The sequence below is a fragment of the Sturnira hondurensis genome, unplaced genomic scaffold (genome assembly GCF_014824575.4).
Source record: "Sturnira hondurensis isolate 20B ecotype Veracruz unplaced genomic scaffold, ASM1482457v3 Scaffold0001911, whole genome shotgun sequence".
NCBI lineage: Eukaryota > Metazoa > Chordata > Mammalia > Chiroptera > Phyllostomidae > Sturnira > Sturnira hondurensis.
In genome coordinates, this window is record NW_028074542.1 from 616,066 (window position 1) to 644,008 (window position 27,943).

A 27,943-nucleotide genomic window follows, 5' to 3' on the forward strand; every position below is an offset into this window, starting at 1 on the left:
TCTGTCTTTTATTTTGATCGTGTTCATCCAGTTCTAGTGGCCCCATCACGCCCCTCCCCAACCTCAGTCCTGTTCGGCCAGCGACTCCCCACCACGGGCAAGGGCAGTGGTTGGGTTTTCAGGCTAGTTTATTTCTGGGTGCCACCACAGGCGGGTCCGTGTGTCAGTCGTAGAGCTTCGGAGCCCCCTGCCCTCCCCCCGCCCGTCTCCGGCCCCCAGCCAGGACCCCTTACTGTGCTTTACACTTGCCAGCTTCGCGCCCATGCAGTAGTGTGGGCTCCTGACGGTGGGGGTGAGTGCGAGAGTCATGTTTCTGTTCTTTTCTCTTGCTTGGTTGGGGCTGCGGTGAGAGAGTGTCTCTGAGGCATACTTTCCCGCCTCTCTTACACTAGGATCTGCACACCTCCTCTCAAACACTCTTCTGAACACGCTCAGCGGGAAGGTTTGTCCACACCTATTAATCCTCTCTCAGTGTCCAGCTTCCTGTTAGTACCAGCTGGTTTGCATGTTTTTGCTTGTTCAGATGAAACAGTTCAAGAAACAAACTCATATCCAACTCTCGAGAAATGTCTTTTTTTTTTGTACTTTCGTTTTCGATTTTTTTTATTAGTTACAACTCCAAAACACCTGTTGTCCAGTAAAACATTTCACACCCCCTGCCTGTTCTTAGACTGTATGTATCTGTGGGACTGAACTAAATGCATGCACTGTAGTCGATGTACTGGTAGCTGTAGCTGTTAGTTGTAGAACATGCATTGTCGAGTTGATATTACAGGGCCTCCGACGGCACGGCCCAGCAGTCTGCAGGGTAGCGTGGGGGCCAGCGGGAGAAGGGGCTCCATTTTCAATGTCGCCAAGGGGCTTGGATCCATGTTCTCGCCATCAGCCACCACCACCTCCTCCTCACTCCCTGCTCCCCCAGTCCAGAGCTGGGTCACCACCCTCCCTCCTGAGGCCTCTATGGCAGGGCCAACCACAGGGAAAGAGAATGGAACCAAGATTGGAAGGAGTCTGCTGCACCTTTTTCCTTGTTCTTGTCTTGCTCGTGCGGTTCTTGAACCCAGCAGATCTTTTCTTATGATTTAGGGGCTCTGGCAAGGCCCCTCCGAGCCCTCTCCTCCTTCGCTGGCTTGCATTCAGCCCTTCAGGGAGGTGGTCCGCCCAGCAGCCCAGCCTGCGCAGCCTCCTCCCTGGGCTGCAGGGGAAATGAGACCTGGTTGGGGGGCAGGGGGAAAGATCTGAAGATCCTCAGTCTGCAGTCTGGGAATGCGTTTGGTCCCAGACAAGGTCCGCACTGGTTCTCACGGTTGGCGAGGGTGAAGAGGAAGCCTGCAGCTCTGCCCCCCAGGGGGTGGGACCGGCGTGTGAGACTGGTGACCCTGGCGATTACTGGCATTGGGGGGACGGGGCTGTGACTGTCAAAGAGTCGCTTTCCTCTAGCTCCCCGAGGGCTCCCCGGTCCCGCTGCCTTTGCCCCAGCTCAGACACGCGTGCCAGCAGTCGGTTTTGGACACACTATCGTCCCTGTATTTGTGGTGACGGGCCATAAAGGAGTACCAGAGGCCTCTCAGAGCTTTTGGAGATGTCCCTAATTTCTGATGGGAGACAGAAGTCCAGGAAGTCACAGAGTCTGTGCAGCCCCCATGAGTGTGAAGGGACAGCTCCATGTGGAAGGTGGTGGCAGGCTGGGTCACCAGGGATTGGACACGAGCAGGCCAGTCGGCCACAGAACGAGGGCCCCAAGGCCCAGGAAGGAAGTCGGGGAGGTGCTACCCTCCTGGCTTGGCCTTCCTGGGTGGGCATGGGGGTCGGGGAGGGCGCAGAGAGAAGGTCTGGGACTGCGAGGCTTCCGGGTGGCCAAAGCTGCAGATGGGCCCGGGCTGGGGAGCAGGAGAAGAGGGTGGGGACAGAAGGCAGAGAGAGCAGGAAGTCTCCTCGACTGACCTAAATCCTGAGTCCGGCTCTGCTGAGAAAAGGGCTTTGCTGTCCTGTGGCGGGACATCCTAACGGTTTCCGCTCCAACAGGTAAAATGAGCAAAGTAAAACTCAAATCGGGGACAGAATAGTTGAACTTGAACCATAAAAGAAAATGGTTTGAGGAGGAGGGTATATCTCACAAAGCAGACATGCCTGTCCCTCCCACCAGTCTCCAGGTGTTTTCCACGTCCCAGTGACGCCCTTCACCTGACACGCATTCAGGGCCAAGGGGCGTGAACCACAGCATCCCACACACACTCCTTCAGCTGCTGGAGGGATCAGGGGATGATCTGCACCAGTCGCAGCCTAGCCTTTAGGGCTCCCAGGTGATGCTTTCAACAAGCACGCGTTGAAGGTCTAGTCTGCGCCAAGCACCAAGGACCATGTAGGCAGAGAACGCACCTTCCCTTCAGTGGTCTGAGAATCCAGACTGTTCCCCTGAAAGCCCCGTTTCCCAAAAGACGCTGTTCCCGGCGCTGTCAGCTTCACTAGAAACAAGAGAATGGATCAGTGTGCTGCCTTCACTTCTTAAGACAGCTTCCCTGAACCTCTGTCAGCACAATTCAGTGGTGGGGGGAGGGTGGGGGGCTGCTGTGAAGCTGTCTCTGCTTTCCCACCCACCTCCCCTGTGTCAGCAGCAAGCATTCTCCGGGGGGCTGAGGCCCCAAGATGGCCCATCTGTGGGTAGTGTCATGCAGACACCCTCTCGCCGGGATAGACCCATGTGGAGCAGACCCAGCACGGTAGCCCCAAGGGGGAGCAGACCTGTGACCCCTTGTGACCAGCTGCCACAACCAGCCAGACCTCCCTGAAAGACTTTTTCTGAACACGTGTCTCTCAGTCCACTGCCTTGTGTGCTGGGGGTGGGCACCTTGTTTTTCAGTTTGTCGTTAAAATCTTCCTTTCTGAGAGAGCCAGGATTTCCCCCCTAAAGCATCCGGCATTGGATTTCATTAGCCCCAGTGAGTTTATAATAATGTGCAAAGCCACCCGCCACTGACCTCAGCTTCATTCATTTGCCAAGGGCTTTCGGACCAACCCTGTCGAGGATAAAATACATCAACTCTAATCAATAATTTTGTAATAGAAATACCACACACTTGATAAATCAACTCTAGTGCAATTAGTGACCAGCCTTGAAGTCCAGACCTAAGTATAAGTTAATCCTAAAGTGCTTGGAGCAGGGGAACGTTAACAGTCCCTTAAACTAGTGGCCCTGTTTTCAGTGGGTGACACCCGTCCATGCCCGCCCCCCGCCCCAAGCTGGCTGGGCCCCACTCTCCTGCTGGCTCTAGAGCCGGGGCGGGAAGTGCGGTGGTGCCTTTAGGAGCTCCATAAGAGTATATAGGGCACAACAGAGAGGGCCAGAGGGACCCCCTCCTTGCACCCTGGCCTGGACAGGAGCATGGGGGTCTGGGGAGCCCCGCAGGCTGCAGAAACCCCCATGTCAGTGAGAATCATCAAAGGAACACATGCCTCGGTCCAGTTGGTTCCTTTCGTTTCTTCAGATCTTAGGCTATCGTGTGGGATGGCAACTACCCCATGAGACAGGCAAGAAGGCAGAAGTTTGGGGCCTGGTTTCACATATTTGTTTGTTTTCATGAGAAGGCTGCTCTACAGAATGGTCATATGACTTACCCAAAGTCACACAGCTGGTCACCTGAGGAGCAAGACTTTGGTCAAGGATGGAGAGCCCTGGACTTGAACCCCTTGGTCTTGGCCTCCCCTAAGCAACCCTGTGGAGGAGCCGTGTCTGTTCACGCAGGACTCACCTGCCACCACGCGCGTGCAGGAATGCAGGCTGTCTCAGCAGCCGACACTGCGTCCGCTGAGGACTCGGGCTCCTAGTCCACACAGCCCGACTTTCAGACGTAGAGTTCAGGACTGGTCCCAGGGCACATCTGCCATGGAGTTTAATTCAGCAGACGTTTATTACGACTGTAACAACAGTGATTATTATATGTGGCAGGCGCTATCCTAGGCTTCAGATCAGAGTCCACGGGGCTGTGTCAGAAACCGGCTCGGTGTGGGCAACTACGATAAGGGATTTATGGCTGGACATCTTGGAAGCTCCCTAGAAGAGTGGGCTTCTTGTGCGGGTTGTTCAGGGCTCTCGTCCTGGCCTTCTCTTCGCTTTGCCCTCCTTCTCACTTCACTATCATCGTTATTTGGCTTTCCTGTGGTGGGAAGTCAGGGAAGGTGTCATAAGCAAGAGCAATTTTCCAATAGGAGCTCCCCAAGGGACCTTGGGGAACAGCATGTGCAAAGCCACCAGAACCAAGACCAGTATATCGAACTTGAAACTGTGCCAATGGTTCACCCTGCCTGGAGAATAAAATGCAGTTGGGGCCAGGGGGTGGGAATATATCTGGGGGGCCGGGCAGGGCCAGGGCAGGGGGCCCTGGTGCCGTGGTAGGAAGCCTCAATTCACATGGGCAGTGGGGAACCAGGACGTGGCATCAGCTGTGTGTGTCAGACAAACCTTGACATCAGCATCCAGGGTCGATTAGAGAGATGGCACTGCGGGCAGGAGGACATGTGACAGACAGTTCACATGCATTGTAAACACTCCGTAAAGGTTCATATACAGCTGCCCAGTGAGATGCCGCAGGCCTTGTGCTCTTGCCCATTAGCTGATTAATTCTGGGCTCGGCATCATGCTGGAGGCTAGGGATGTGGGATGTGGAATCCCAGGGAATGGTTTTTGCCCTCAAGAAGCTCCTGGTCTTTTGGGGAGGGCACAGCACACGATCGACTTTAGAGCTGGTCTTCAGTGAGACTGGACTCCTGCCTGGTCAGAGAGCACTCAGCAAGCAGGAAGCTCGGCTGTGAGGCAAGACTTCCAGTAGATCCTGAAGGGTTTGGACTGGGAGGTGAGGGGACACTTGAGGTGAGGGACACTTGAGGTGAGAGAACTTGGATAAAAGGGTGGCAAAGGGATGAGCAGGCCAGGGGTGGGGTGACAAGCCAGTAGAGGCTTGAAGAGGTAGAGACAGGCTAGATTCTAGGAGACTCGAAGCCAGGTCAACCTACCATAGTCCTGGGAAAGAGCAGTTTATATTCTTTACGGCAGTGGGGCTTAATAAGGACAGAACCAGCTAAGGAATATCAGCCTGCCAGCTGCCCCACAGAGCACAGCGTGACCCCTGGTCCCCTGAACAGGGTGGGTTTGTGACCTGAACGAGGGCAGGGGAGCAAGGCAGCAAGGAGGGCATTCCGTCACTGAGCCCCGCCTCAGTTTCCTGTGACTCCCCTTTGCTTCTACAACAAGGTGTCGCCCATTTCTCCTTGGGGCTAGGGGTTCCCACTCCTGAACCTTCATGGCAGCCAGTGCCCCGTCCTTCCCGCCCATCCATTTCCCTCTGTCCTGGTCTCCGCTCTGCTGAAATCCCTGGCAGACTGCTGGGAAGCCACACCTGATTAACCCTGCCTGGAGGGTTTGCTCTGGCTCTTCCGCACAGGCTGGCACCCTCGGCCTTCCTTCTGATTGGCAAGTTTTCCGGAATGAAGGGCAGGGTTTGGAGTCCTTGGAAGGTGTTTAGACTGTATCTCAGAGTGGTGCCTGCCTTCTCCAGCAGTATAAACTGTCTATCCTCTAGGAGGTACAGTCAGCCTCGTTATAACGATAGGTGAATAATTAGTATGCAATTAGAGAAAGAAGAAAATAAAGGAGTCCTTTGTTCCTGGGTGCTGATTAATATTGATAAAAAGGTCTCCCCTTTCTAGCCTGGGATCCTGCAGAATACGGGGTAGGCAAATAATGCTTCCAAACAGTCATGATTGTCTGTTGGAATTAAATCTGTCAGGATAAGAGAGCCATGATGAAATCCACTCTGTAGCGTGGGTAGGAGGCTTCCAGCCAGCATCTCAAAGTTCCCACCACCTGAGAGACTCCGTGAGAGAAGTATATCTTGGAAGTGGTTGATAGAATGCTAGAGACAACTTCCCAGCTGATTTTAATAAAATAATGATAACACTAATACATTGATGATAACTCACACATATTATGAGTGAGCCAAGTACTGTGCCTAACTCTGCTGCCTTGTCCCATGAAATTCTCATAACCCTATGAGAACTGGGCACTGTCATTTCCATTTAAAAGATTCGAAAACTGTGGCCTCCATACATAGCCGGTTTGAGGCGGCACAGACGGACTTTTCGTCTAGGTATGTCTCATCGGTCCGTGCTCTGGGCCACTGTCGGCGGATATCCGTCACACCAGGCCTCTGGCGCCTGAGCAAAGCTCTGCATCTTTAAACCCCACTGCCCTCGACTCTATTCTCCATGTCCTTGGGGGAGGAGAGTCCAAAGTCATGTATAAGAGGCCTGGGGAAGCATCTGTGTGTGTGGTGGCAGGTAGGGGCGGGAGGGGTTGTTTTGTTTTTGTACCTACTTCTGCTGGTGCAGACTTCACGTCATGATTCTGTCTGACTTTGGCTGACATTTCTGATCGGACTTCCAGTCCCCGAATCCTTTCAGACAAAGGAGGCCCAGAGGAGGTGTGGTCAGGTAACAGGGAGCCAGCCTGAAGGTAATTATTTGAAAGAGCCTTTAGCTAAGACAAGACTGAAGGAAGTTAGCCGCTGTCGGAAAGAAATTAGGTGATGGAGCGAGGGAGAGCCTCCTTGGGCAGGACAGACCTTCTCCAGAGGGATGTCAGCATCCCTTCCTGTGAGCTGTGAGGACTGAATCTGGAAGGTCGCTGAGAAGCCCAGCCCTGGGAGGGGATTGGCTGCCCAGTTGCTAGGGCTTTGCTTTGGGCCAACGGCTGGGGAAGGGCGCGGCTGGAGGCGGGAGCAGTGGGCTCCTCAGCCAATCGGCCTGCAGAGAGGCTGGCCTCCTGGTACCATGGCAACCAGGAGCAGGGGCTCATTTGTTTTGTAGATGAGTAATTACTTCGCAATTAGAGAAAGCTAAAAATAAAGGGGCCCTTTGTTCCTGGTTACTTATTAATATTAATAAAATGATCTGTCCAGGTCTGTGGTAAACAGTTAATGCAAATCGGTGTGCCTGTGGCAGAGCCCACAGTAGACAGCGAAGGCTTCCCAAGCCCCCTGTCCCCTTCTTTTTCTGGAAATTAATTCTGCCTGTAACCTACAGAGAGTTGGTTCTCCTGGCCTTGCGGGGAAGAAGAGAGGCTCAGCCTCACAGACACCTGGGACCCAAAAGGCCCGGGAGTCAGGGGGTCAGTTAGGCACTGCCCCGGGCGGAAGGGTCTGGCAATGACAACCCAGCCTCCGGAGATAAGACCGGAAACAGCAGCAAAACAGAAAATGGGAGCCGATATTGGAGGAACCCCTTGCCCACTTTTGCTGCGTATTCCTGGCCATGGTATTTGACTTTTCTGGATCTAGATTGTTCGGCTCCAGGTATAGAAAACAGTATCTCACCTTCCACTGAGCAGCTGCAGAGATTTCGAAGTCTCCTTTCTCAGTGGGCTTGAGAAATGAATCAGGCTTGGAAAGGCACACGGCGTCGTCAGGATTGGCCCCACATCTTCCTGTGCCCTGGCTTTGGGGGTGGAAGCAGTTCAGAGGCTTCCCTTATATCCCTCACCCTTCCTAGGGGGAGGAGCGCCTTGTGGGTTACTCAGATAAGGATGACAAGCAGCAGCTGTAGGGGGGGGGGGGGGATGGAAAGGAGAAAAGAGCCTAGAAGGAAGAGTGGAGAATTGGAAGACTTGGCTCCAGCCCAGCTTCTGCCACACAAGCTGGGTGATTTGAGGGGATGGGGCAGCAAAGGACTTCAGACTAGAGGGTCCTTCAGGACCATGCATCTCCATAGCTCTGTATTGTTTCTGTTACCAAAGCTCTCCCTCCCTTGTCGTTGGGATGAAGGGGGGGTGTCAGTTCAGAGTTGAGAGGAGTGAGTAGAGAGAAAGCCCAGGACTTCTAAGTGATGAGGCAACTTGGAGATGCATTGGAAAACAGTCAATCATGCATCTTTTTAAAAAATAATTCACGAAGGCAATGACATGGACCAAAATAGTTCCAAAATTGTGAAACATTAAAAAAAAAAAACCTTAGGTGTGGTTGATTAAACCTTAAACCTTTAGGGTTTGGCTCTGGACAGTGTTCACTAGTGAAGCTGGGCCTGCCATTAGCAGGCAATTTGCCTGCTATTTGCTGCTGCTGAGCAAATCAGCTCTGAGATGGGTTCTTGAACACGGCTGCATGTTAGAATCTCCCCAGGGAATTTTTACCACTCCTAGGGTCCAGGCCATCCTGCAGACCCATCAAATCAGAGTCTCCCTCTGCGGGCTCCAGGCCTCGGTTGAAGCTCCCCAGGCAAGTCCTGTGTGTAGCTGCAGACTCAAGTTCCACCAAGTGCCAGCCAGTTATAGAGCCTCATGCCATCTCTGTGACTTTGTCACCAACACCCTTACCTTAGAAATGGGTAAATAGAAGACAGGCAGGCAGCTGGCCTCAGCCTCCTGAACAGCAGGACAGCTGGTCTGGGGTCCTTAGCTGGAGGCCTTAGAGCCCATGGCCTGCCTGCCAGCCAGTGGTGTTTCTAGCCAGGCCAGAAAGTCCCCACCTCCTCGGCAGGCTGAAAGGGTCTTTGTCCGCACTGAGGAAGCCTCCTGCCTCCTGCCTGTTGTGGCTGAAATGGAAAGCATGTATGCAGAGACCCAGTGGCCCTGGATCGACCATAAGGAGGGAAGCAGCCATCCTCCTTGACTGTCTGACGAATGGGGGCCTCTCTGTAAGGTCGGAGTTTGTTTGTTATTAAAGACCTAATTAGAAACATGAGAGGGAGTTGAATGGCTCCATGCTTAGCTAATTAGTGACATGCATGCACCCGCTTTGAACTTCAAGGACACAGAGCTATTAGAGCTTACATCAAAAATGGATTAAACTCCGGTGCCTTTATAATCATTAAAGACAGGCTGCGCTAGTGGAGAGCCTTTTGTGCGTCCTCAAGGGGCTGCCCCTTGGGCTTCCTCCCCACCCGGGCGGCCCCTGGCTGCTGGAGCCCAGGGCAGTGAGTACCCGTGCAGTGTGACTGGGCAGTAAATACTGATGGGTCCTGGGACATTCCATCTCCCCAGAAGGACTGCCCTCAGCAGAGTGGTGTGGTCTGTGGGACTGAAATCAGACCTCTGGTTACAGAAAGACCACACTTTGTAGAGGGGTCCCTGCGGGGGTTTAGGTGTGGAAGGGCCTCCCTCCTCTCTGACCTCACCTTGACCCCAGCAATACTGCATGCCCAGCCTCCTCCTCCAGGATGTGGCACGGAGGAAGGTGGTCTGGTCCTCTGGAGGGACACAGTCCCATCTCACGGGGCCTGGCCCCACCTCCGGGTGGGGAACCCCCAGTCTGATGGGCAGTTCTTGCCCGACTTCATAGTGTTCTATTTTAACAATAGCACACGGTACCAAAGACGCAGGACGCAGGCAAAGTCTTCTGTCTTGTCACTTACAAGACACAAGAAAGGACCTTACCCCCCTGGCCGGGGCAGGCAGGGTGGAAATGACTGAGTGAGCTCACACAGTGCAGCAGCTCGGAAGGCGGCCAGGTGCACATGGGGATAAACCAAGCTGGTTTCTATTTTGAAAAAATGGAGAAGGACATAGGCAGTCACCTGGTCAAACGTTTTCAGGATTAAGCTAGGACATACTTGGAGCCAAACTGCTCCAGAGAGAGAAGGTGAGTCAGTAGTGGGCCCCACACTCCCTGTCTTTATTTCCTTTTGATTCTCAAGTCGGGGGAGGCTGGATAAGGAAGCAAAGGCTTCGGCACTGGCATTGCCCCGCGGCGGCCCCCCTCCCCCCCGCCCTCCCCCCAACCATCCTTTGCCTAGCCGGAGGGCATGGAGGCAGCCCCTGCCGGCGGGTCAGCGCAGCAGCTCCTGGGTGCTTGCTCAGGGGTCTCCCCACCTGCTGCTCCTTGCAGGTCCCAACCTGTGTGAGTTTGGAATCTGAAACCAGTTAATTTAGGGAAGAGACGGCAGGATGTGAGTGTTAAACCACCACCTGCTTCAGCCAAACTGTAAACATTTGTCTCCTCGGCTGTCTTCCCAAGCAGTTTAGAGGCTCAGGGCAGAGGCGCCATTGAAACACCAGTTCGCATTGGGGGGGTGGGATCAGGCACCCCACCTCACACCTGAGACTTGCCTGAGCAGGGGCAGCCTGCCAAGGTTCCGTCACCGTCACCGGTGATGCTGTTGCTGCCGGCAGACAGTTCTCACCAGCCAAGCAAGCATCCCGAAAGCCTCCGTGTCTCACTGCCTCACACCATCATCTTTCCTTTCCTGGGGCCTCTCTTCCCTTCGTTCCTGAGACATGTGCAAACAAGGGCCGTTTGCACATGGGGTCTGGGAGAAATGGCAGCCTCACCGTGGCTCCAGAAAGTTCCTTCTTTACCCTCCTGGCACGAGCCTGGTTTCTTCAGCCACCCGGCCCAGGCCCGTTCAAGGCCGCCCCGTCTCCAGAATTTACACCAGGAGCAGGTGGCTGTCAACTGCCACCCTCACTCCTCCCGTCACCACCCCCTTCCTTACCGGCTGGTCTCCCAAACCCAAACCAGGGCCCATAATAAACAAGCATGAAGATGGAAAGAGAAGNCCAAACTGTAAACATTTGTCTCCTGGGCTGTCTTCCCAAGCAGTTTAGAGGCTCAGGGCAGAGGCGCCATTGAAACACCAGTTGGCATTGGGGGGTGGGATCAGGCACCCCACCTCGCACCTGAGACTTGCCTGAGCAGGGGCAGCCTGCCAAGGTCCCGTCACCGTCACCGGTGATGCTGTTGCTGCCGGCAGACAGTTCTCACGAGCCGAGCAAGCATCCCGAAAGCCTCCGTGTCTCACTGCCTGACACCATCATCTTTCCTTTCCTGGGGCCTCTCTTCCCTTCGTTCCTGAGACATGTGCAAACAAGGGCCGTTTGCACATGGGGTCTGGGAGAAATGGCAGCCTCACCGTGGCTCCAGAAAGTTCCTTCTTTACCCTCCTGGCACGAGCCTGGTTTCTTCAGCCACCCGGCCCAGGCCCGTTCAAGGCCGCCCCGTCTCCAGAATTTACACCAGGAGCAGGTGGCCGTCAACTGCCACCCTCACTCCTCCCGTCACCACCCCCTTCCTTACCGGCTGGTCTCCCAAACCCAAACCAGGGCCCATAATAAACAAGCATGAAGATGGAAAGAGAAGGGGCTGTTTTCTAGTGAGATTGCAGCCCCAAAGGCCCCCTCCAAGGGGCCTGCCCTGGAGCCTGGGATGTTCGGCGCATTCTCCCTGCAGAGTCCCAAGTAGTGGTGTGAATCTGCGGCTTCACCACTAATGCAGGGTGGGGGGGGGCCAGCCAGGAGGGACGTTATCCTTTCTGGGGAGTGTGGTTTGACCAGAGGCTTGGACCATCCTACAAAATCATTAGTCTCAAGTCTTGGGTTCTACTGTCCATTAATTCTCTACTTGAGATACACCAGCACTAACCGGCCGACCTCCGCACCGGCCAGAGCCGTCTGAAGCTGGTTAGGATTTGGGAGAACAAACAGAAACTGCAATCTTCTAAGACCGGCACCATTGTCACTGGCATTTGGAGCATTTATATGACACTGGCTGCCTCACCAGCCCAGGGAATGAGCGGGCATTCTCGATGCGTCCTGTGCAGTGTTTAAGATAAGCCGGCATCTCAGGGTGTGTCAGGACTTGTCGATACCAGGCTAGGTTTATACATCTCAGAAATATATTTGTTTGGATACAGAGACGGGAAAAAATGTCATTACAATATTCTCTTAACCCTCCCCCTGTATTAAAGTGCTTCTCTTTCCCTCCAGAAATAGATTGAATTTCATCAGAGCTTTAAAAATGATGATATATGACATTGATTCTCCATGCACCTGGGTCCCTGAGCTGGTGTGATTCTCCTTCAGTGTGCTGTACCGTCGGCCAGGCCGGATGTCACTGTCCGTGTCGCCCACGCTCGGGCTGAGCTCCGGGAGGAGAGCTGGCGCCAGGGGTTCCTGGTGCAGAGTAGCCGGGCAGGCCACTGAGTGTAATCCCCGCTTGTTCTGCTCAGGACACGCAAGGACACCCCACGGCTGAGTGTTTCTCCTTCCGTTATCAAGAACAGGCTCATCTTTTCATGGCGACCTTTCCGATTTCACCCTCTGTATTCATTTATAGCGGGCACGATAAGGCAACTGCAGAATAGCGTCCCCAGCTCTGTTCCCAGGACTGCCCTGGGGTGCCCAGCTGCCATCCTTCGGAGCCCCCAAGCAAGGAGTGGCTGGCTGTTAAGGAGGGACCCATGCAGGTCTCCACAGTTGACAGCCAGTTGGCATTCTGGACCCTGCATCCCCTGAGGCCCAGAATTAGGGGTGGAGAGGCAGGTTGCCCTTGCCATGGAGAACAGGGCCCCGTGAGAACCCTGAGAGCACGCCACCCACCCACCACCCCACCTGGAGGAGCCCCTTGCTGGTAGGGGAGGCGGCGTCTGTCGCTGCAGGGCTTCCAATCAATGCAGATCAAAGTGCGACGTGGACAAATGAAAGGGGAAGCGAGCGTTGGAGGGGACAGTGACTCTGACCTCTTCTTTCTCTGGCCTCCACCTGTCGACAGAGCCCCTTTGCTCATTCCTTCTTCAGTCCGTCTTTTCTTTAATTCTCTAAAACAAACAAAAACAACCCTAAAATCCAGTGTGATAAGTTAACACAACAGCCCTGGCCTCAAAGAATAGTATGTGGGCATACTATTCTTATGCCTCAAAGAATAGTATGGGACCCTCCATTGTGGCAGGGGCCATGGCTGGGAATGGGGGTCAGGGCACCAGTCAGCCCCAGCGCCCTCCTGCCTGACCCGGGATGTGCGCTGCCTTCCTAAGTGGACTTGGTGAGGACCAGCCCACCACTGCCTTGGCCTTGCCCCAAGCAATGCACGCTCTGCCCCAGAAATGCGCCAGGGCCCGCCAGGGCCTCCTGTCTGAGATTAAACCTGGCAGCAGCAGATAATCCACACAGCAGATGACTGGAATCATCCTGAGGGCTGGCCCTGCCCTTTGCAAGAGGCCCCCAAACGAAGACCTGGGTCAAAGGCTGGGACTGGGCAGGGCCCTGGCCTGTGCCAGGTAAATGCATCTGGAAAGGCCTTTGTAAACAGCTCCTTTCTCTGGATCAGTAATGATTCACTTTTCAGGCCTTAGAGCCAGAGGTGCCCCACTCAGGAGTGCCCCCTCGAGTTTCTGGGCTCTAGCTTTCTGCCCAGGTCCAGAGGCATCACGTAGGGATCACCCAGAAATATCTGGACGCCCATACCTTTCCTAGACCCACAGTGCAGCTGTTCTGACTCTGACCACCCTCTCGCACGACCTCACTACCCCCATAACTAATTCCACTCTCAGCCCAGCTCCTTCTGACCCCTACTGGGCAGACCATATGTCTGCAGGAAGGCAGTTGTCTCCCGGGCTTGCCCTAAAACCCCGAGGACAAAGGCACCCAGAGCTTTGGACTTAAGTGAGTCTAGGGAGGGTCTCAGCCTATGGGACAGACTTTGGCCAAGGTCTCAGGGAAAAGATTCCCTGGCTTTCCTGGGTCAGGGTGGTTTTTATCCCCTTGGTGAGCAAGAAGCTCCTTCTTCAATTCGATGCAAAAGGCCTCCAGCTGTAATTCAAACATACTTCCTCTTGCTGGCCTCAGGGAGGTGTGGTGTCCTTGCTTTCCTGCCCCCACATCCCCGAATGCTTCCTTCAAATCCAAGGTGATTAAATGCGCCAGGTGGACGAGTTGGATCCTTTCGTAAGTCACCTCCTGATTTGTATGGCAAGTGAGTTGTTTTTTTCTAGATCAGATTTTCCTAAATCTTCATATGGTACCTGCTTTGTTGGGCTCTGCATATACAACTGTTTTGAAAAGGGATGTATTTGTTTTAAACTTGATATGTTACCAAAGGGCTTTCTCCCCCCACCCCACCGCCCCCCCCAAGAGTCAGGCTAAGGCAGGCAGCATTCACAGATGCTGACTCTGCCAGGTGAGGGGCCGACACCAAGGTCAGGGCCGGGGTCACACTCAGGTCTTCTGACTCCAAGTCCAGTGCTCCCTCTACCTACATCGTAGTTGCATCCTGAACTTAGAGGCTGGATGGCTAAAGCACAGAGGCTGCTGCTGGAGCAGGGGTGAGGGGTGAGGAGGAGCCCACCCAGGATTAAACCTGTGGTGTGGGTGCTACCTAGAGCTGCTGATGGAGAAGCGACTCTCCTCCCCGCAGTGCGCCCCCAGACGGCCAGCCTGGTGCAGAGCTTGGCCCAGGCCACTCAGCACTCACAGCTTCTGCTACAGCCATGCCAACGTGCTTGCAAGACATCGTCCTCTTCTGAGACAGTCCTCATGTCCCATTTCTAAATCTCAGCGCCCTTTGTTTATTCAGCAGCGTGTACTGAGATGCCTCCCGGGGCTGAGCAGTAGCAAGGTGCCCTTGAACGTGAAGAACGATGCTCCATCCCCTTTCCTGACCTGATGCTGGTGTGTGGGGCCGTTTCTGGTCCCTCAGAAAGAGTCTTGGTTCTTGGGGAAAGGGGCCCTCCACCAAGACAGAACACGGAGGGTGACTGCACAGAAATTGCCCTCAGGTCAGGGGTCACAGGCTGGAGGGAGAGGGGAACAGCCCCTGAGAAGCTGGCGTGCAGGGTGGCAGTCCCCCATTTCTCCGGAGCAGCCAGCACGGTTTGTTCAGTATGAGCCTTTCCAGAGAGGCACAGGTTTCCAGATGGCTTGTTTGGGGACTTTTAACGTGCTTCCTGGAGCCTGGGTCTTTTGCCCCCGAGAGCGAAAGAGGGAATTGTTGACTGGAACACAGACCCGTCCATCTCTTCCTTGCCCCCAGCCGTTGACAGGGCAGCTTCCACTGCCTGGAAGCCTGGAGAAAGGGGGCCAGCCCAGAACTGGCTGCTGCTTGCTTGCGGCTGCGCCCTCTGGCGGGGACCCGCAGCCTAACCTTTAGTCTCTGGCTGCGGAACACCCACAAAATGACTTTGAGCCGGGGCCAGGCATTGTGAAGAGCAGCTGTGTATGAAAATAGGGGGCCGAAGGTTTTAAAGCTGCATTCTATTCAGCGCCCTCTCCACAGTGATTTCGGAGTCATTTGAAAGACAACTAAGCAGGGATGGGCAACACTGGCCTAAGAAGAGCTGTTTATTGTGAAATTTTCCTCAGACCGACTGAAGCTACAGGCCTGGGCAGGCAGGACTGGGAGAGGTAGCCAGGGACAGGCAGGGTACCAACCAGCCATCTTGTCTTCCCAGCCTGTGGCGGGGACGTTTTTGCACCACCTCCTCCTGTGGGCGTGCTGCGTCTCGTCCCGAGGCTGCGTCTGCTGGCTGCTTTGGTCTCAGTGGGTCTCCCCTGCTGGGGGCACCAGGACCAAAGCTGCTCCCCAGCCCAGCTTTGACGTCGGTGGGCCTGCCCACTGTCATCTGTTGTGGCCCCCCGACCCCCGAAATAGAACAATGGAGTCGGTACTTGCTAGTTACTTTGTCCAGGAGGGGGGTCAGCTGCCCCGGTGAACCAGGAGTCCACTGCCTGAGCTCTCTCCATTTTCCCTAGCCCAGAGGAAAAAAGTGTGTTAGGCCAAGATAATTCCGCCTTTTGAACATCTCGGCTTGATATTTGCCTCCATGAGTGAGAAAGGCCAAATGTTATCTGCAAGCTTAATCTTCTGTATTCAAAAATCGCGTCCCTTTGGTCTGCTAGAGCATTCCCAAATCAGCCATTTATTTGCTCTAAGCCTCTGTGATTTTTCTTCTCTTTAACCTATTCTTTTCATCAGCCAGTTTATGCATTTCGGCTACAGCTTCCAGGGGGTCTCACCTTGGGGTCTCCTGCCCCAGAGGGCACCCCAGGTAGCAGCTTTCCCTTGTCTCTGCTGAGTCAGGAGCCCAGCCCAGCTTGGTTTGGCCTCTTTTGCATCTTGTCCCATCTCAGTCTCCCACCAGTCTGGGCTGGGTGCACGGTCCATCCCTTCCCATCCCTGTGACAAGTAGAGAATGATCAATTCACTTCTGACTCTTCAGGACCCACCAGAAGTGGGGGGCTGCAACCCCAAGCTCCTAGGGCAAGGCCATGGCCAGGAGGGGAGGTGCTCATCCTTCTTTCCTTCCGCCATGGAGGGCAGCTGGTCACAGGGCAGAGAGGGAAGTGCTGAGGGGGGAGGGGGGAGAGGGTGGTTTTGAGGAGCTGCCCACGGAGCCCAGACTGGCTGGTTCTTCCAGGCAGGTTAGCCATAGCCCAGAAGGGTCCAGCCCCAGGCTCACCTTGAGCTTTAAAAATCAATGAGAACTTTTGCAATTTTTAAAAAATGTGTGTTTTTCCCTCTAGAAAAGAAAATGTTTAAGCTACTAAGGGGTCATGAACATGAGGCTAAGTTAACCTGGTTGGCAGCTGTGGAACCTGGGAGGGGTTCAGGGCGGGGCACCCAGGCTGTGTCTCCTCCTGCTGCCCCACCCCCCACCACTGTAGGGGTCAGTGGGTGTGAATTCCCCACTCACTATAGCAAAGGTACATTCCTAGCTCTTTTTCTCAGTCTGGAGTTTATATCTGAAGATAACTAACCGGAAGCAGGCATTTTGGTCAGATATGCTTTAGCAATAAATTGGTTTGGTCAGTATGCTTTGCATTCATATTTCTTTGTCTTTTTTTTTAAACAAAAGGAAAAAAAGTTTAAATCCCCCCTTTCCTTCTACTCCAGGAGGTGAGTGTGTGGGTGCCCTATGGAGTATCATTGACATTCACCCAGCTTCGGCCCCAGCCTCCAGATTTGCCATCCCCACCCCATCCCCTCTCTCCATCCCCTGCTCTCCACCCCAAAAGGGAACCCTCTGCCACCATCATTATGGTTCTGTCAAGATGCCCAGATTTTCCATGACATATCCCATCCTCCGACCACGTTCAGTGTGGACGACTTTCATGCAGGGATATAAATGGGAGGGGGGAGGGGAGGGAGTAGCCAGTGGGGAGGGGGGACGTGGTTTAGGGGGGTGCTGGAAAATGGACATCTTTTTTGTCCTTTTTTCAAAACAAAACAAAAACAAATTTGTCATTTAATGGATCCAAAGATGAACAAAAAAAAAGTGAAACAAACAAACAAATCAAAAATCCCATCCCCAAAGATTTTTTTCCTCGACACAAGTCGCTTTGTTTCCGGTCACGTTTTAATATCAATATTAACACAATGTGTAGTCTAAAACTAGTTCCTTTGTAGTTTGCATGGGATGTGAATGCTGTCTCAACGTGCCCAGATCTAGACAAGACTGCATGAGCATCAGTTCAGATGTGAACAGAAATCTCTCTCTCTCTCTCTTCCATATATATCTATTTCTATTGTGATAACTTGGTGGGCAGTGAAGCACCTCCGGTTGGTTGCCGTAGTGTGTTGAATGATTGTTTTTTTATTCTCTATATTTTTGGAGCTCCAAGCTTCTTAGTAGTAGCCTGGGCTGAGTATTCTTGAGTCCCTGCTGATGTTTTCGCATGGCCTTGGTTGAGTGTTAGAAGTTGGGCCTCAGCTGTTTTTCTCGAGTGTTTGGCTTGTAATGACCGGTGCATGCCTGGCTTCTGGCCTCATACCCAGCTCTATTCTCTGCACACCAGTCCTGAATAGCTACAGTGCTCAACCGAATTTTGGCGCGCCCGCTTCCCCGGCAGGCTCCAACCCGGCGCGGCCCGGAGGCTTCCCGGGGGCCAACAGCCCAGGACCTGTCGCCGATCTCTACGGCCCTGCCAGCCAGGACTCCGGAGTGGGGAATTACATAAGCGCGGCCAGCCCACAGCCGGGCTCCGGCTTCGGCCACGGCATAGCTGTAAGTACCTGCCTTCCTCTCTTCTGCCTCCTTCTTGCCCATCGTCTGTGGCCCATGGGGAGGGTGTGCCAGGAAAGCCCAGAGTGGGTCCCCATCCCCATCACTTCAGCCACCTAGGGTGGCTGTTTGGATGTTCCTCGGGCTCCTGTGGGCCAGGCCACGGGATGGAGTGGAAGGAGCATGGGCAGGGCAGGTTCAGGGCATCCACTCCTTCACCTTCAGCTCATGCAACCTTGAACCACACAGGTGGGCAGTGTGCACCCATCACTTCCCTGGCTGCAAAACAAAAATATGTATGCTTCTCTCAAAAGACTGTGAGAATGAATGGAAATAGAGTATTTCCACCTGGTGGCACACAGTAGGCCCTCAGTATCAGCCCCTGCTCCTTGATCTCTGCTTTCTGGAGACCGTCACATGGGCTGGGACCTCAGACCTTCAGAGCCCCTCACTCAGGGCAGCAACCTTAGTGGGCAGAGTCCCAGGCCTGAGGGGCAGGGGCAGGGGCTGGTGCCTAGGGCGTGGTGTGGGGTGCAAGGCCCCTCCCAAGAAAGTTTCCTTGGCTAATGTTTCCTAGTTCCCAGGTTCCAAGTAAGTTCCCATTTGTGTTCTTTAGCTGTGCCCTGCCCCCCAAGGCCAGATGCATTTGATATTTGTAATGCTCTGTGGTTCTATAATCTGACTAATCCAGGCCATAGAAATTTGCTTAACAGATTTGCATGCTGTTTTCAGATTGTATTGTTCTTTCCCCTCCTGGTGTGTGTGAGCATGAATGTGCCTGAGCCCACTCGCTCGCTGCTCCTTCCATTTGGGAAACCAATTCGGCCCACCTCTGCCCTGGCCAGCCCCAGCATTCTGGGGACACTTTGGCTTTGAGCTAAGATGGGAGTGTCTGCCGTCTCAGGTCCTGTCCTTGTTAGGGGTGCCCTGCCTCGGGGGCCATGCTGGGGAGAATAGTGCAAGTGCAGACAGTTTGGGGCACCAGGGCCCCTGGATTCCTGCCCCCACCCTGGGCTGGAGACCACCCCACACACATACACACACTCACTCACTCACTCACTCACTCCCACCTCCCAGCCCTGACCTCTGCCATCTGGATCCTTGTTCAGCTCCACTCCCGAGCCAGTATCACTTCAGTCAGTAGGCTGATGGGTCAGATCCCCTCTGATCCGCTGCAGTGCCAAATCCAGACTATTCAACACAGCTGAGGGCTGCATCAGTTTGGAAGACCACCTATCACCACGCAGAGCACAGCTCATTTCCATTCGCAGCACCCAGAAACACAGGCCCTGTGTGTTCTTGAAAACCTGGGTCTTTGACCTATGTGCTGTGATGGTCCTCAGAAATGACCACACCAAGTCACGTTTTGCCTGCACAGGGCTGGCTTTCTCCCCAGCTGGAGCCATGGGGCCTGTGGACAGAGACACTGTTATCTTAGCCCTCCAGGGCTTCAGGGCAACAGCACCCCTCATTTTGGGCATGAGCGCCCCCCCTCCCTTTGCCCTCACCTGCCCACCCCTCTGAATCTGGCTCTCAATTTTCCCCTGGGCACAAAGACAGGCTTGGGGGGAGGTGATGGGGGCTGGAGGGTTCAGAGCTGGAGAGGGTGCCGTCCTGGCCCCTCGGGGCATGGTGTCTCAGAATTACATATTCATGCTGGCAACCACAGGCTAGTCCTAGACATAATTTCCTCTCCCAGAATGTGACAATCTGTTCCCATGTATAGCGTGCTGATGACCTTAACAATTGTGCAATTTTAGGGACCTTTGATTGCAACGGCCTTTACAAATGGATACCATTGAGCAGGTGCTTTCGTTGCCATCTCACTCTGAGGTATTGCCTTCTCTGCCCTACGTCTCCGCCCTGCCAGGCGCGTCCCTGCTTGTGCGTGCGCCGAGCACGCCGTGCGCACCACCCCGGGCTCATCACATCAGTCTCTCTCCTCTTTCTGGACCCCTTCTCAGGGGGGTGGGGGCAAAAAGAAATCCACTCTTTTACTCTCTTGTTCCTTTCTCCAGCTTTAATCATGGTCCCCACTTATTTTTTATTTTTATTTTTTTACTGTCTTTTTTTTTCTCGGTTTGGTTCTTTTGATTCCTTTTCTTTATCTTCCTCACCCCTCATCTTTCTTTGTCTTGAAATACAATCACGAGTGTGGGAAACTGGAAGGAGATCCGAGTGTGTGCCTGTCCCAGGGGGTTGGAGGCTGGGAAATGCTGGGCTTCTGCCAGGGCTGGGGGCAGGGCCAGGCCTCCCTGCAGCACCCCGTGAGCGGACCTGGAGGGGCCCTGGGGCTCTCAGCTCCCCGGAGCGCCCTGGATTCAGCCAATGGGCTTCCTGCCGTCAAACAGCCAGACCGCAACTTTTAGTGAAAAGAAAACATTTTTGCCAGTATCTACTGAGTAATTATCCAGATTACCGCTCTAAAAGCAAATTGAATTAACGATATCACCTGCATAACATGGATTTGGATCCCTGCCAGTTTCCTAACCTTTTAAACTGAGCTCAAGTTAATTAAACATTTTTAAAATCACTTTGACTGGGCTACGGAAGGGGTGGAGTGGAGGACAGGGCGGTTAGGGCGGTCAGTGAGCGCCCCCTCGTCACGTTCTCATTGGGAAATGCGCATGTGTCATTCTCGGAAATGCACAGGAGTGAGAGGGGTTCTCTCGCGACAGCAAGTGTGTCCTGCGATAGGTTAGTTCTGGGGTGGAAACAAGGTGTGTCTCTGGCAGAGGGAGGGTGAAAACGAAGCCTGGAAAGGGGTCCCACTCAGAATATGCCAGCTGGGGCCCGTCACTCTGGGAGCTGGGACCTGGGAGAACCAGGCTGGGAGCGGGTTTGCACCTTGGTTTGTAGTCTGCAGGAGACCTCTCTTGTGGAGTGGGGACCCAGTTGAGTTGAGCTCCACAAATAAATACCTCTTGGATTTCTCTAATGTTGCTGCTAAGGACTCCCCTCAACTAACTCGGCTACCTCTCTTAACCCAATAAACCCGTGTGTGGATTTCCCCCACCCCCTGCCTCCACTGCCCTTCAAGCGCTGGCCCAGCCGTCGCTGGCTGGGGCCAGAGGCCACTAACAGTTTGAAGGAGAGCTACTCACTGCTAACCAAGCCAGGGTTAGGGCCCCGGGGGACCCCAGGCTCCTCAGAGAACAAGGTGGACTGAGAGGTGCGGGAACTTTGGGGACGCAAGGGGGCTCCCGCCCTTTGTGCAGTGATGAAGGGCTCCTGCAACCACCAGGTGCAGCCAATGCTGGGGGGGCCACGGCCCCCGCCTGCCCTCCCTGGAAAATGAGGGTGGTGTAGGGCTTTGGGCCACAGCCCCGTACCCTGCAAGGCCACTGCAGCCTTTCCATGAGGGCGGGCGAGGGGTGAGGCTGCTCCCGGCCCACCCTCCTTCATCCAGCTCTGGGACTCAGTTTCCTCAGAAGGATGAAAAAACCAAGAAAGTGGAGCTGACTCCCCAGCCCCCTCCAGAACAAATTAAGTGAGCCGATGGAGCCACGTGGCCACACCAAAACACACATCTCGGTGCCATGTGTCACCGAGGGTCCCGGGCTCACAGGTAATTCAGGGAGACGCAGGTAGCAAGTCTAACTCCTGGGCCTGTTTTTATTTCCTATAACCACAGCTGGCTATTCGTCGTGGGCGGTCCAGTAAGTGCCCCGACCTTGACTCCTTCTGTGCAATATGATCCTTTACAGAGGGAATTTGCATTTTCAGTTATTGACCATCCCCAATGTGTATCTAACAAAGGCAGACTTGTTAAAAAACACTTTGGTCTCAAGAGCAGAAGCTTAACCAGAGAGAGCATTGCTGGTCAATGTGCAGTCCACCCGTCTAGCCAAAAACCCCGCATGACCACCTTCGCTGGCCCTTTTTCCTGCCACGACCTCAAGGATCCATCAGTACCTCAAGGATCCATCAGTACCGTTATCGGGGCAGCCGCCCCCGCAAGCTGCTAGCCAGGCCGCGTCGCACATGCTCAGTAGCCCCACGTAGTCGTAGTTAGAAACTGCAAGTTGAAAAGCTGGAATAAGTAGGACACTTGCCTCACACTTCTTCTTTCTCCTCCCACCCCTCTCCTGTACGTTCTCTCCCGGGGCACCTCGACCCTCTGCGCCCTGCAGAGCATCCCTGGATGTCCAGGCAAGACTGGGCGAAGTTTCTGAGTGGCCCTTTGTTTAGGTGATGTCATCAGACCTGGACCCCCACCAGCCTCACTCCCCATCCCGACCAGAGATGGCTCACTTCGGATCGAGGGTTGCCTACATCTCATCATCTCGCGGATCTGCTGTAATATAAGACAACAGCTTTTAACTGTGTATATAACCCATGATTTTGGTTTTGCTTTGTTTTTGTTTTTCTTGATGGTTTCCCTTCCCCTTCTCTCTCGCCCCTTCTCCTTTGAAATCTCTTTGAATCACATTTAGTAGTGATTTTGACTTAGTCCAGTAGTCATATAGCTTTAATAGCTAGTTAAAAGCTAACCATAGTATAATTGTTATATTAAGGTATTATTTTCTTCTTTAAGAACTTTTTTTTTTGCTCGTTTCGATTCTGTTCTCACTTTTAAAGGATGCTGAGATGGTAATATTACTCTCAATATTTTGGTACCAATTCCGAGACTGTGTGGATTTTCACGTGCGACTGGAGCACACCGGGAAAGCGCAGCTGTGACGCGTGCAGGGGCGTGGGCTTCCCCGTTCTGCTTTGCGTTGTGTAAGAAGTGGGATGTCGTAGGCTAAGTAAGAGCAGACTGTAGCAGCCCTTTTTCGCGTGACGTCTCTTTGTTGACCTAAGTATATCTATTTTCGGCAATAAGGTAAGGACACCCACGTTTCGCGTGTCCTCCTTTTCTATAAGTGCTTTTTTTTCTGTTGAAAGAGGTGATATTATAAGGTTTTTTGAAATTGTGAATTCTAAAAAAAAAAATGTTGTAAATACAATTCCATTAACTACATAGAAACTATTAAGAAAGAGAGAATCAAAAATATTTTTGTGAGGGAGTCGGTCCCAGGCAGCGCGATGCTCTGTGGAAGGAGGAGGGAAAGGAACGCGAAGGCGAAGGGAGCAGGTCGTGGACACTGTAGACCACCCAGCTGCCGGGACGACTCTGGGGGGCGTGAGGAGACCGCTGAGCCCCCGCCGCCTGTGTGATAGACCTAACACTTAGTGTCGCAGAGTCGCACCAGCGTACTAACCTCCCGTCTGTGCACAGCTCCAAATGTTACCGTCTAGTTAGATTTTTATTTAAAATACGAAAAACTGCTTTTCCCAAGACTTTTTTAAAAACAAAGCTACAATTTTAATATTTAACATATTTAAAGTTTCAAAGCACACCTGTTTGGCTTGGGTAGGGCGGGGTGGGGAAGACATCCTTTTTCAGTCTTAATTTTTAAATATTTGATCATTTTTCTATTGTCCAATCATTTCAGCACCTCCGAAGGTCCCTAGGACCCTTTGCCTCTCTTCTCCCCCTGCCCCTCACCTGCCCCCAGCTCTGGGGGCTCCCAGGCCGGCAGTTGGATAAGCCTGCATCAGTGAAACCTTTTCTCCATTCACTTTCTATTTACAAATTAGGAAAGCAACCTTTTGGTTTATATATTATTTTTAATACCTCAGTGCTGCAAGTATCACCAGAGAGGCTATGGAATAATTTTTTTTTAATTTATTGTAGATGTAAACAGAATTTTAAAAATAAAAAGTATAAACATGGCTGCACTGTGACTGGTGGGAAAAACTGACAGTTTCCTGTTTGCACATGTGAACATTTGGCTGTTATAATATATGGTCCTCGGTTGGGGAAAGATACTTATGATGAAGGATATTTTTTAATTTAACTTTTTTTTTAATATTGGTAATAGGCCGGCAACAGCAACTGTAGAAGTACAACTCAATAGATGGCATTAAAACATATTGTAGTGTGGATATATATTTTTTTCTTTTTTAAAATGTGATATTGCCGTTTTATTAATATTTTTTAAATTGTTACGTTTATAAATTTGGTACTTAAGGCACAGCCAGTATGAGACACTGAATGCGACATTTATTATAAAGAGCTGCTGCACTCCTATTTTTATAAATTTTACTAACAAAGTAGACTAATGTAGACAGACGTTCGCGGACATGGTAGCTCAAATGCATCTTCAGATGAAAGGGCTCCAAACTGCTAACTCAGCAAGAAGGAAGCCTTTTTCAATTCTAATTAAACACCACCATTTAAAAATAATCATGTTCTTTGTTTTTTCCAATAAAAGATTAGGTTGTTGGGTGAGATTTTTTTTGTTTGTTTTTTTCTTTCTTTTTTTTTTTTTTTTAATTTCCAAAAGACCAGGTTAAGGGGGAAAAAAAAAGGGCGCTTTAAAAATATCCAAACTTGTTCAAGGTGAAAAAAAATAACAAAATAGACATTTTCTTTTAAGAAAAAAGAAAGAAAAAAAAGACAATAAATTCCCGGAAATTCAGTGTCTAGACTAGGGACTCTGACTACCATTCGTCCATGTCGGTGACGTTACTGTACACCCTGCCCTCTCCGCACCCCCGTCACCTCATAGAAGACCCTCTGTTGATCGCTGTCTGTTAATAATGTATAAAATGGCTATCTTGTAAGCGTGCTGTCCTGGTACTAGTGTAGTGACTTTTTTTCTTCTCTTTCTTCTAGTACATATTCATAGGTATAACGTAATTAAGGTTTAAAAATTTAGACATAGTTATTCAGATTTAGGACCAGTAAGGATAGAACTTTCTCTTATTTATGGAAAAAAAAATGCTAATGATTTTGGGGCAGTTTTTTCCTTTCATTTTTTTTTTGTTGTTGTTTTCAATTTCAAGTTTTAATTTTACTTTTCGCTGATCTGATGTGGTTTCAACTAACCCAAGGTCTCACGATGTTCAAATGTCGGCAGACTCGACGGCATTTTGTAGATTCCCGCCCCCCCCAACGGTGAAGGGGTGTGCCATACTACCTTAAATGCTAATGCTAGATATGCAAAACTGGATTTTTTTAATTTATTTTTTAAAAGAGGGAGGCATGGTATATTAAAATGATTTTACTAAGAGAAAAACATATTTTTTTAAGAATGCTCAGAAGAAATTGATAATCTGTGTGAGTATGTTCTAGATGTTTCTAATACCTTTTGAGGAGGCCCAGTAGCCCATAGCACAAATCTCGTGGAAATCGGACACGTTTTAATGTGGCTACCTAGGTTGAGGTTCACATTAGTCCCCCCACCCATCTAGAAGTCCATCCGGAAAGATTTTTGTCAGTTATGTTCACACTGACGCCCGGCCTTGTCTCGGTTTCAGTTAAGCTCCATGGCGAACTCGGGGACCACCCTTCGCCTTCCCTGCGGGGAGAAACCCTCTCGGCTGATGGCTTTTCCCCGGAATCATAAAAGAGCCACCGGGTGACTTTCTGGCTTCCAGATCCATCTGCCTGGGACCCCCAAACTCCTCTCCTCCCAAGCAGAGGAGAGTGAGGGCACTGGCCCCTGGACCCATTCTGGCTTCTGCCCAGACGTGGAGCGGATGGGGGTGACCGAGCTTTTGGTCTCCTGTCCAGGAGCTTCTGCGCACCTGGTTTGGGGCCTTCCTCACACACCCATTGGGAAAACCAAACAGCCTCTCACTCTGTCCCAGTCGCTCGTTGGCTTGATTCAAACGAAGCCCTGACAAGGCCTTTGCGTTTCTATTCTTCCTTCATAACCTTCATCTTAATTTGAACTCGTAGCTTGGACTTTAAGGTAGCATGGCTCTGTTGCTGTCAATTTAATGTCTCACTGCACAGCAATGCACAGCCAGTGAGTGTTACACACATCTTACTAGACTAGTATAAAAATCATTGGGTAATTGTCGGTTCTAATGACCTGAAAGGTGTTCAGTTTTTTGTTTTCAGTTCTCCTTTGATTTGGAGGAGGGGGGAATCTTTTTTTTTTTTTTTGGTTGTTTTTCATTTGGGGATTTTGAGAAAAAATTTGTTTGGGTTCCAAATAGAAAAACAAAACCCATTTTGATCTTTAGTGCAAACGAGGGCTAGGGACTTAGCCACCACCACACTGCTTCATTCTGCCATTCACTCACTGCAGCATCATCAAAAATAAAGCAATATAGTTTACTACATTTTTTTATTGAAGGTCAGCCATGCTTTCTGTATTATATTGCATATGAAATTGTTTACAAAAGAAACACTAACTCATCCTTCTCTTTATTGGTTGGGACTGGCACGCAGGGACAGAGGGAGACGGGGCTAGGTGGGGAAGGGAGGGGTCCTTTTTTTTTTTTCTTGAATGTGCTTCACCAGCCAGACTACCTTCCCAGGAAGGCAAAAGCAAGGGGGGAGCAGAGGGACAGATGCAGGCAAGCACACTGAACAGACACTGGCGGGCCCCCCACCCTTACCCTGAGCAGCAAAGCAGCAGAAGTCAGCTCAGCCCGGACCTGGGCAGACACTACACAAGGAAACGCTGTACGTTAAGCAATACTTTAAATACTGTAATGTGTTTGTTTCCTTTTCCTTCCTTTTTTTTAACCAAAAAAAAAAAAAAAAGTAAGTAAACTAACACACAAAGAAATACGGATAAAAACCCACCCCTCTGGGGAAGCAACCTTAATCCAAACACTTGGCTCTCAAAACTATAATCAGAATGTATTGTCTCGGACAGGATTTCATTCCCAGGAAGCAGGGGCAGGAGCGGGGGATGGGGACTGCGAGACAAAAGGTCCAGAGCCTCCCTAGCAGGCGCTCTGCTGCCGTATCTGTACATACTGTACCATCCCGTGTGGAGTCTGTGAGTGTCCTCTTGAGTAGCGTGGGCTAGCCAGTCTGCCATTCATGGTGTGGTGTAAACTCGGAATTCCGTATGTAATAGGGTACAAGTCTAAGCGTTTCATGTGGACATCAATGTATCTAAATAAAACTTTCCCTAGCACTGTGGCTGACCTCACCCTTACTTTTATACTTTAGTATGAAACTGATGACAACTTTGGTAGTGAGTATTTTTTTTATATATATACATATATATGTATCTATATATATATATATCTCAAGCATCTTTCAGGTCTTTGTGTGTGGCTTTCTTAAAGCCCTGTTGTAAAAAATTACTATGTGGATGGCAGTCTCTCACATCACAGATGTGGAAAGTATAATTTTATATTTGTATTTTCAAATAAATAAGTTTGTGAAAGGTTTCCATCCTCTACTGTGGTCCAGAAATCAATGTGTTTGTCTGACAAAAAAAAAAAATAAAATAAAATAAACTGTTTTGAACAGAGTTGTTTGGTGTTCTTTCACCTGCAAAGTCAGGGAGAGCTGTGTTTGGTTTGGGGCTGGGGGCATCGCCCAAAACACCTGCCTCCCCTCTCCCCCAGCAAGAATGCAGGTTGCTGGGCCTCTGACAGAAAAGAAGCCCTTTCCCTGTCCTCAGGGACTGTATGGGGCTTTTGTCTTTAAATCCTTACCCGAGGATACTTTATTTTAGAGAGAGAGGAAGGGAGAATGAGAGAGGAAGAAACATCACTGACCAGGATTGAACCTGCAACCTTTTGATGCATGGGACTGTTGATGTATGCACAGGCCCTTTTAATGCATGGGACAATGCTCCAGTGCACTGAGCCACCCCCAGCCAGGGCATGGGACTGTTTGTATGAAGTGATTGAGAGCAGGTGAGCGCAAACACCAAAGGGCCTGTGAAGTCACAGACTCAGGCAGGGGAAAGTGCGCCAAGTGCGTCGAAGGAGCGCGGCGGCTCTGGGGGTTGCCGGCCTCCGCTCTCGTTATCCACAGTCTGGTGGAGAAGACACCTGGCCAAACGCCATGACCCTCAAGTAGGGGTCTGAAAGGGTATCCAAAAGGCCAGTCTACCTTCAAGGAGTTTAAAGTTTTGCCTAATGAAAAGAATTTTATAGAATCACAAAATTAAATAAAGGTGTAGAAGTAGATCATCTATGATACTTGCCCCTTCTTGCTATCAAGTAAGTGAGAGAAGAGAAAAAAATGGAGACACAGATGGTAGAGGGCAAGCCCCGAGACCTACCCGGTGGTAGCAGCCAAGCCATTATCTGAACCAGAGATTCCTTGGCTTCTAAGCCCTGGAGATAGTGAGCCGGGCTGAGAGGCCTGCGAAGGGTGAAGCGGGGGCCTTGGGTACAGGCCTCAGCCCCGGGGTATGGCCTCTCTGGTCGC

The 27,943-nt window shown here is 51.6% G+C and overlaps 1 protein-coding gene across 6 annotated transcripts in view; it reads left to right on the plus strand.

Moving 5' to 3' along the window:
- Positions 1-24,103, plus strand: part of MSI2 (musashi RNA binding protein 2) — a 371,758-nt gene extending 347,655 nt beyond the window's left edge. For 2 of the 6 annotated variants that reach the window (XM_037037482.1, XM_037037497.1), the window contains 3 exons: positions 17,552-17,760; positions 19,518-19,590; positions 21,891-24,103. In XM_037037482.1, the coding sequence (XP_036893377.1) occupies positions 17,552-17,760; positions 19,518-19,559 (251 nt within the window). In that variant the 3' untranslated portion in view covers positions 19,560-19,590; positions 21,891-24,103. The remainder of the gene's footprint in view (positions 1-17,551; positions 17,761-19,517; positions 19,591-21,890) is intronic. The other 4 variants (XM_037037502.1, XM_037037509.1, XM_037037490.1 and 1 more) reach the window with 3 other exon arrangements.
- The last annotated feature ends 3,840 nt before the right edge of the window (positions 24,104-27,943 follow it).